At 41.0% G+C, this 9,692-nt stretch overlaps 1 protein-coding gene across 1 annotated transcript in view; it reads left to right on the top strand.

Moving 5' to 3' along the window:
• The first annotated feature begins 3,043 nt into the window (after window positions 1-3,043).
• LOC127624800 (disks large-associated protein 4-like) overlaps window positions 3,044-9,692 on the top strand; it is a 44,740-nt gene continuing 38,091 nt past the window's right edge. Inside the window, exons 1-4 of the mRNA XM_052099713.1 lie at window positions 3,044-3,337; window positions 4,087-4,450; window positions 5,197-5,690; window positions 7,852-8,087. Of these exons, the coding sequence (XP_051955673.1) occupies window positions 3,044-3,337; window positions 4,087-4,450; window positions 5,197-5,690; window positions 7,852-8,087 (1,388 nt within the window). The remainder of the gene's footprint in view (window positions 3,338-4,086; window positions 4,451-5,196; window positions 5,691-7,851; window positions 8,088-9,692) is intronic.

The raw sequence follows: 9,692 nt of genomic DNA, 5'->3' as shown, positions 1-9,692 counted from the left end.
GTCGCACCACCATCTGCAGTCGGCCTTTATCCCTCTCGGAGGCTTGATTAGCCTGATCCCTCCGCCCTGTCACATAAACATTTAATGTTAGAGGGAAAAATGCAACCTCCAAATAGCACTCGTCACTGATTAGAGTTCCTGGTTCCGGGGAAGGTAAACATGCTGAGCGGATGTAAAAATGTCTGATAGCTGATGGTGCTTGTCGGTGAGTCGGCATAACGTGGCCGATCCTAGGGTACCAGAACTATCGGAAACAACATGCTGACTTCCTGTGTGATCATGTTGCCTTAGGACAAGGGTGGGGAACCCTGCTCCCTGCAGAGTTTAGCTCCAACCCTAATCAGACAAACCTGAGGAACTCAGTCTTGATTACTTGAAATATTTAAGGGCAGGTGTGTTTGATTAGGACGTTATTACTAACAGGATAAATGTTCAGAGGTTCACAGACGGTCGCTAATCAGGGAGCCAGAAATTCTGATGACATCACCACAATTGACGATTCTGTGTCAAAAGTATATTTCTGTCATGACATCATTGTCTTTCCAGTCAGGTGCTGTGGCCGGGGACAGAGGACAGAAGTGGGTTTGTTATCATAGTGTTTGCGGTTTCTCAGTGTGATAAGAGGAAGGAAGGACACCCTGCTGATCACATGTCCTTCCTTTAAATTCAGCTTTTACAGTCTTACATTTCACTATAATCATACTCTTAATTAGTATTTTTGTTTTATTTTCCATATAAAAATGGTTTTCTTAAGAACCAAAATTGTGGTTCTCAACCTTTTTGACATCAAGGCCCTCCATTGTCCAAAATACCTCATCTTAATTATAAAAGTTTCAGAAAGTAAACATCTATTTGTTTCGGTTTTTGTTGTTGTTTTGTTGTTGTTGTTGTTTTGCTGTTTTAGCATTCAGATTCATTCAAGTTCATTAAGTTTGATTATTTTAATATACGCAGCCCCCCTGGAAGTTTCTGAGTGTACATTTAAAGTTTTTAGAGAGAAAATAAATAAATATTAAAATGTTTTAAATGAAGTTTATATTTCTTACCCCATTGGCAAATTGCTTGTGTTTTAAGCATAATTTTTTTTGCCATGCTGAAAACGAACATAAGTGTGTGTTATTATTTTACACAATATTGCTTCTCAAGTAAATTTATTTTAAGGTTTAACCTGATAACGGTTTCCACTTAATTCAAATACTAATATGATTATAGTGTTTTTGGACATTTTCAATTGGGATTTAACTGTTTTTAGTGATTTCCATTGCAGATATCTATAGGTCCCTAACAGTTTTTATTATTATTAACTTTTTATATTAAATAACTTTATTATAATATTATTATTTTTTATTGTTATCGATTTTCACTGACATTTTTTACCTTAATGAGAGCCTTTTTTCTAACCATTTATATCAAACTGTGTTTAATCCATTGACTTCAATTTAATCAATTCATTATTACAGATGAATAGACTGAGAATTTAACACCCCCTCACCCTAAAATTCAATCAACATCAACTCATATTTGATCAGGGGTGGAAAGAGTTCTGTGATTTTAGGAAAATAATGAAGAAAAGTGCTGTGAATACTTTCCGGATTCACTGTATATATATATATATATATATATATATATATATATATATATATATATATTTATTTTTTTTTTTTTTTTTGCCATGCAAGTGAAGCTCTGCAGGTTGTTACATTCTTATTTTTTTACTGGAAAGCAAAAATGCTTGCAGTGAATCGATTTCATTTACACTCATTCCAAACATCATTATCATTAGGCATTTTGGTTCCATACACAATCTGCAGTATTCCTTTCACATTATGAAAACATAACGGCCCATCAAATATGATTTCTTTTATTATCTGCAGTCATGAGGGCAGTTGGTGTGTTTCAAAGTGGGCACAAAATGACTGTCAAGTAACCCATTTTCTTTTCCAAATGTGTGGGATTTTTGTAACACCCTCCGGCTTGGCTCTGTGTGGATATGCCAGTGCTGGTTTGGGAACACGCTTTTGCATCTTTGACTGATTGTCACTGGTGACTGAGCATTCAGGTGTGAATGTAGCTCCTCCGGAGGCCCGTCCAGGAGGAGGTGCAGCTGCGAGGTGAATGTTAACGAGGTTTTCAGGCTCTTTGGTGGTGCTGTGAGTCATCACGCCAGCCCTATTGAGACTGACTGCGGCGTGCAGTAATGACAGATGAAAACAGCTATGTTTAGCATGCCAATAGATCTCTTTGTTACCGATGGTGCGGATGCAGGAAAAGCTGAAGGTTTTGTCAATGGAGCTCTGCTGCGCTGTGATCGGTCGAGATATTTGAATGTCTCGGGCGATTCGACTACAGATGAGTGTGACTCTCACATATTCAGCACAATATGAATGAATCTCTCATGTTGACGGTAGAAGTGAAGATTGCAGAAGATGAGGGTATCTCATGGGTGTATGTATTATGTTGTGCTGCAAAACATTCTGCCTCTTGAGTATGATTTGAAAAAATTTGCATGCATAAAATGTGTAGTCTTTTGTAAAACAACCTCGGCAAATGCTCTCTCTTTTATGTTCTTTTCACTGCATTCTCTCTACAAAGACATTTTTAAGTTTGACTTTGAAAACGTATTGATGTGCACTCAGAGCTTTGGCATTCTTAAGTCAATACATTCTTTTTAGCGTTGCATGGCCAGACATTTGACTATTGGCAGTAAGTCTGTTCCACATTTAAAGCATTTTGTGGCCTAAAGTTGGCAAATAACCACTAACACTAGAACTGCCCCTGTCTGACAGACATGTAAAGTAGGCTTGCCAACTGTCCTGTATGAGACATCTATTGTCCTGTATGTAAGCGGCAAAACCCTTGAGGAGGTACAGTGAAAGCATTGGGTCGGATGACGGAGCATCCCATATAAATACCTGCTTAAAGATTTCACATTTATTGCCCTCTTACATGTATTTTCTCTCTGTGTCCTCTAGGGGGTGCCCTCAAGGGCTGTAGTGTCTCTACATCTGAAAGCATGTTCTAGTGTGGACACTCAACAGTAACCATGAAAGGCTTAGGGGCCAACCGTAGCCGACATCTCTCAGATACCTGCGACCCCACTGCAGGTCCCCAGGAGCCCTTGTGTCCCTTGGCCCCGGACCCCCAGTCCGCCTACCTCCTGAGCCCCACCATCCATCATTATGGCACTCTGGATCCTCATCTCCACCACTTCCCAGTTTCCACCACCACCTCCCTGCAGTCGGACTGTCTGCTGTCCCTAAACAACCAGCTGACGAACAGCAGCACCTTCCCTCGACTCCACTACACCACCCAACAAGAGCAGAGCGAGTACATGCAGGTACTTTACTAACAATTGATTATGTCAGCATGATATTATTGATTAAATGTGCATGATATAATTAATAAGGATAAATCGGGTTCCTGTAGTTCACGCCAAATGCATGTAATAAATGTAAATATCAATGTTTTCAACTCAAATATGTTTTCATTTGATAATGCATTGGTTTTTTGTTTACGCCTTTCCTCCCTTAAAAACTGAGACTTTTGTATACGCTCTTTAGGACTGCATACTCTGGAACGTGATGATGTCAGGAAACAGAAGATGGGAGATTTTAATCGAAAATGCATTAGTGTGTATGTGGCCTAATTTCAAGAGAAATTGCAACACTAGTAATAATGTGCATGTGGTAATGCGGTACTTCATGGAAATTTCTATAGCCAGTACACATTTTTCAAGTTTTGCTGTCCTCTAAAATATATCATCAGCAAGAAAATGATCTTGTGTAGAGTAAAAATTGCTCGGAAGCCAGAGTGATGTTTCATTTGTGAGCGAATCGTTCTTTTGAGTCAATTCTTTTCATTAAATTGGTCGAAATGGTTTACAGATCAGTCGAATGAATGATTCATTTCCAAATTGGTTTGAATGAAACGTATTTATAAACATTTGTATCTGGTAGACAAAAGTCACTGGAGAAGTCATGGAAATTCATTGGTCGAAAAGGATAGTTAACCCTGTGTTAAATAAACAGCAGTTCTACATGATGTCCGAGGGATTTTAAATACAAATTTGGGTTTATGTTCTTGTAGCAGGACTATGTGTCTCAGACAGGCAGTCGTGCTGGCACCCTCACCTCCTCTATGTCCATGGGCATGGGTCTTGGCCTGGGATTGAACGCCCCTGCCATGATCACCAGTGGCACTGCCACCATCTCGTCTGCGGCCGCTGCAAAGATGAACCAGATTCCAGCCAACCTCCTCGACCAGCTGGAACGCCACCTGCCACTCCAGCGAGACGGCTTCAGCACGCTGCAATTCCACAGGCGCAATCGTGGCTCCAAGCCGCGTAGCGAGAGTCCCAGCCGCATCCGTAACTTGGTGCAGTCCGTACAGAAACTCTTCGCCAAGTCACAGTCTTTGGAGGTGTCGGCGGTCAAAGGGAGCATTACAGCAGGTAGGGATGCAAATTTTGGCAAATTCTTCTTCCATTATTAATTGGTCGCCCTCCAAACGGATGTGGCTCCAAACCTATATGACATTGGCCACACTAATACGTTTTTGTTTGACAATGCATTCATTTAGCTGCGTTTACACCTCTCGTCCACACTAGAACAGCGTTTTCCTCCACCAAACGCTCTCCATTACCATATTCTTTGGAAAACAAAGGAAAAGAACAAAAACGGGTTAGTGTGGATGTGGCCATTTTTTGTTTCGTGGGAACCCATGCCTCGAAAATGCTCATTGTTGTGGATATAGCTGATTAACCTTCTGACCACATGCGTGGACACTGTATTTTGGCTTCACTATATGCAAGTCTAATTTAAATTAATTTAAACTGACTGAATACTGTTCACAACAGTCTACAGTGTCATTTAAGGGTTAAACTTCTAGTGTCACTTAACACAACAGCATGGCGTCAATTTCCATGAAGCGCTTCTATGGGCACAGAGCCAAAAAAAGTGCCTCTGCTAAGAAACCTCTTTAGTTTTTTTCATTGAAACCTATTTGGGTGTAAACTTTAGCATCTGTAGTTTCATTTGATATGCCACTTTTAAAAATTCATTAATTTTTTGCACGTCAGCGCACTGATAAACATGATGTCCACATACGTGGATTTCGGGACATTATTTCCTCAAAAGTTCCCTCAAACAAATTGTTGATTTCGGTTAATCAGTTGACTATTTACATCTCTAATCGCAGGTCAAGGTGGCAACAGTGTGAAGACGGCCCGACGAAGCAAAAGCAAAGACCGAGCCAAGACAGAGGGCACCAAACGGCGACCACGGCCCAACCTCTCAGGATTCTGGAGTTCGGATGACGGCTTAGAGGACGAGCAAACAACTCAACCTACTGCCGGTCCATTAGCAGTGGCTTATCGTAACCCATTGAGTATGATGTCATTGGGTAGAGCCGTTTCAGACAGTCAGGCGGCACCCAGACCACACCCACAGGGCTACAACACCATTGCAGCACACTCGCTCAAATCGTCCATGAGCAGCGGCGATCTGAAGCCGCAGTCAGTGCTGGCACCCTCCAGTGGCCAAACAGGGGACAACACACTGGTGAAGAGAGGCTCCTGGTCATCACTGACCCTCAATCAGGCCAAACAGGTGCTTCAGAAGGCCACAGTGAACAGGACCCTACTCAAGTCCAAGTCCTGCCACGGTCAGGAGATGACCTTCAACCTTCTACAGGTAACACAAAAAAAGAGAAAGAGGTCTTCTGAGTATTTTCTTCTGGGACAGCCTGTAAAGTTAGCCAGCTTGTTTTTAGTCTTAGTGTTGTGAATTCATCACATGACAATGGAAGCAAATTCCAAACAAACATGACAAGAACAAAGAAATGTAGAGTTAAAAAATCAGATTGTCATGACTGAAGGGGCCTCAAAGTTCAAGCCGTTTCAACTTTGACCCCATTGCCACTGACCTTTCAAAGTGTCAGCCAATGATTACCAGACAACATGACTGGGTCTAGGGGGGCATTGCCCAAGTAAATTTTCCTTGTGCCCCCCCGAAACATCTGATGTCCCCCAGACCAACACAGAAAAAAACGATCAAGGGGATGAACCAAAGCAAAATGATCAAGGAGCACCCTGGTTCTGAAAAAGAGATAAATAGGTGCCCACCCTAAACATCAAAACACTAATTACATTCACCAAGCAGACCTAAACATAAACAAACTTATCTCACAGAGAAATCGGAAACAGTAGGTTGACTTTTCTTTAGCTGAATAGGTCTGGTTACTGAAATGCAATACACTGCCCCCAGTGGCCAAAGCCGTAAGTGTAAGTGTATTTCCCTGCTGAAAAGTCCACAGAGGGGCATCAAAAGTGAGTTGTGAGTTGAGTTGCTGTCACCTGTAAAAACTGTAATACAGTAAAGAGGAATGCTTATTTTATTAACTGTACCCCCCAAACCTAAACCTAACCATCAGGAGAAAAAAAATTTGTTAGAGGGGAAAATGCAACCTCTGTTTCATGCTCGTCACTGATTATGCGAACGCAGTTACTTTCTGGTTTCAGCACGGGATCTGAACCCGGGTCTCCCAAGCTGCTGCCGCTACACACTTCCGGTCACGCCACGGGGGAAGGTAAACATGCTGGAGCCAATGCAACAATGTCTGATTGGAGATGCTGCTTGTCAGTGAGTTGGCATAAAGTGACCGATACTGGGGTGCCGGAACTTGGAAACAACATGCTGGCATCCTGTGTGATCATGTTGACATAATCAAGTCCATTTATCAATTTCTGCAAGCAAAGCTATAGTCAGGTCTTTTTTCTCTTCCAAATGTATGTTTCCAAAGGCACCCCCCTCTACGCTTTCTTGCCTGGCAAACTCGTAAAATCGCCTTCAGTGATCTATCTGGAACTTTTTTCAAGTGGAGGTCAAAGCATTGCTTGGCACTAGTGTAACTGGTCCTGCTCAACCTGCTCTGAGCGAAATTCGAACCAGCATCAGCCAGTAAGGCGGGCGTGCTAACCAAGAGACCAAAGGCTACAGCCTCTAGCGTCAGTCACTAGAGGCCAGGGTAGTGAGGTTTACACATACTGCACAGCTATCACGTGCCAGCTGGCTCCCGTTACACTCATCCCCCTAAACCTCACTTCCATCCAGGTCATAGCACCACTTTAACCAGTCCTGCTCGACACGCCCCAAGCGAAATTCGAACCGGCGTTAGCCTGCATGGGAGGCGGGCATGCTAACGAGGAGGCATATGGCTACAGCCTCTAGCGCCAGTCGCTATTGCACATCTTGAGGCCAGGGAGTGAGGTTTACACATACTGCACAGCTATCACGTACCAGCTGGCTCCCGTTACACTAGAATTGAGCAGAGCCTTGACACAACGACACAAGTCACATTGAAGCCACTTTAGTCAAATATAGCAATATTAGAAGCCCAGAGAGCTCAGAAACAAACTGAAAATAGATACCACTGCTGCCATAGGGGCCATTAACATCAAGGCTTAAGACGTGTTTTTAACAATTAAAGTTCTTTTTAAATTGACATTGACTCCTGCTCCAGGTGCTAAAAAATGTTTGCAAAGGAAAAGAATTGAAAGGCAGAGCAGACAAACGTGAAAATGCACTTAATATTATATTTAACGGTTAAAGTTATAAGCTATGTTTAAATTAGAATAGTACCATACAACTCTTATTTTCTAAATATTCTGTATTCGTGGAAAACAATCAATGCCTTACCAACCACATGCAGTATGTGCTAACAACCACCTTAACAACTCCACAGCTACCTAGTTTCAAGTCGGAGAGTTTTGCATTGCAAACACCACTCACTTTTATTGTCATGTGGGTAGTCGGATAAAATACATTGAGGTTTGGTTGTGTTGTCTGTTGGCAGGTGCCCACAGGGGAGTGGAGTGGGACACTGGCTAAGGCAGGGGTCACGGGTGAGATCCCGTGCAGGAGAATGCGCAGCGGCAGTTACGTTAAAGCCATGGAAGACACAGAGGACAGCGATGACTCAGACAGCCCACCATCACCCAAACCCTCGCCCAAAACCGCCGCCAGACGACAGAGTTACCTGAAGGCCACACAGCACTCTCTGAGTGAACAGCAGTCACTCCTGCCACGCAAGTGAGTCAAACCACTCACAAACACTTGTACACACATAAACCACAACATTCACACACTCTCTCGTACGATAATACACACAGACACATGCACTTTTACAAAATATCTTAATGAGGACATGCCAAAGACTTATAATAATAGCTAATTATAGAGACTACAGAGTAGCCCTACACCTAAAATAAATATTTTTTATTTCATAGAACTCATTCTTTTTTTTAAATTGTATTTATTAATAGTATTTACCTGTTGAGGACGCCCTACACTCCTATGCACACATATAAACCACAACATTCACACAAACAAGCATACACTCACACATCTAAATGTAATTGTTATTGCAGTAAAATGGATTATTTCATACACATCACCATCATATGCCAATTGATAATTTAGTCAGGCTGTGTCTCGTCCTTTCAATAGAAGTACAGCTCTATCAACAGCATTTGTAGCATAATATTGATGATCACAAAAATGGATTTTGACTTGCTTCTTCTTTCTTAAAAAAAAAAAACCATACATAAAATCAATAAAATCCTCACTCTTTCAAAAGTATAGCCACAAGACATGAACAATATGGTAAAATTACGTTCTAACCTTTTCTGTGTAAAGAAACGTCGTCGTTGCCATGACGATGTAATGTCAACAAACCCAAAAAACCTTAAAACGACTGAAAAAATGACTATTTAAACAACTTTACAGTTCAAATATGACATGATTTTGAACAGATTAATTAATGTAAGTGCTTTTATAAAATTATAAACTTAAACATGTCTGCCTTTAAACCCTCCAAAAATCTTGATTTTAGAAAGTGAGAAACGGGTTGAAATATATTTTTGTTGTAATCAACATTATGCCACAAATACTGCTGATTAAGCTTACCTTGTAATTAACCTGGAATATTCCTCTAAATTAAAAGCCAACACCAAGTAATGTCAACAAAAATGTCCACGTCATCAGATTGTGACCAGCAGATGGCAGTATGTTGACAGTTTGTTTACCGCCATTTACCGACTTGGAAACTACAAAGCTGATTTAAAATTGCCCTGAACTCTTAAATATTCTGTAACGTACTTGGTACGTTATCAGATGCACACAGTGTCAGACTACAGGATATTTCTAAAAAGTTCAACTGTTTCATCATCATTCTCATCATCACTTCTGTGGTGTCCAACATGTTGGCTACACTCAAAACTCAGTGTGTGCCATTACAATGGCTGCCTAAGGGTCTGTTAAATGTTTGTTTACATTTTTGAAATCTCAACGGGTGTTTTCATAAAGTTTCCCAATTCAGATAGTATCGTCCTAAGATAATATTTAAATTATATTTAATATTTAAATAATCTTAAATTCCAAAGGTGCCAGGGAATCACTTGCTATCTTCCATGGAATACAATAGGAAATTAAAAATGAAAATTCTGTCATCATTTAGTCACTCTCATGTTGTTCCAAATAACGTTTCTTTAGTGGAACAAAAAAAGAGACGTTAGGCAGAATGTTAGAGACTGACAGCCTCAGTCACCATTCACTTTCATTGCATCTTTTTGAATGGTGATTGATACTATTTGTCATCTGTAGGCTTGGGATTGATGCCTTTTTCACGCATCGATA

The sequence above is a fragment of the Xyrauchen texanus genome, chromosome 31, assembly GCF_025860055.1.
Source record: "Xyrauchen texanus isolate HMW12.3.18 chromosome 31, RBS_HiC_50CHRs, whole genome shotgun sequence".
Taxonomy (NCBI): domain Eukaryota; kingdom Metazoa; phylum Chordata; class Actinopteri; order Cypriniformes; family Catostomidae; genus Xyrauchen; species Xyrauchen texanus.
The sequence above is the reverse complement of the archived record's forward strand: the minus strand, read 5'-3'. Positions and strand labels throughout refer to the sequence as shown.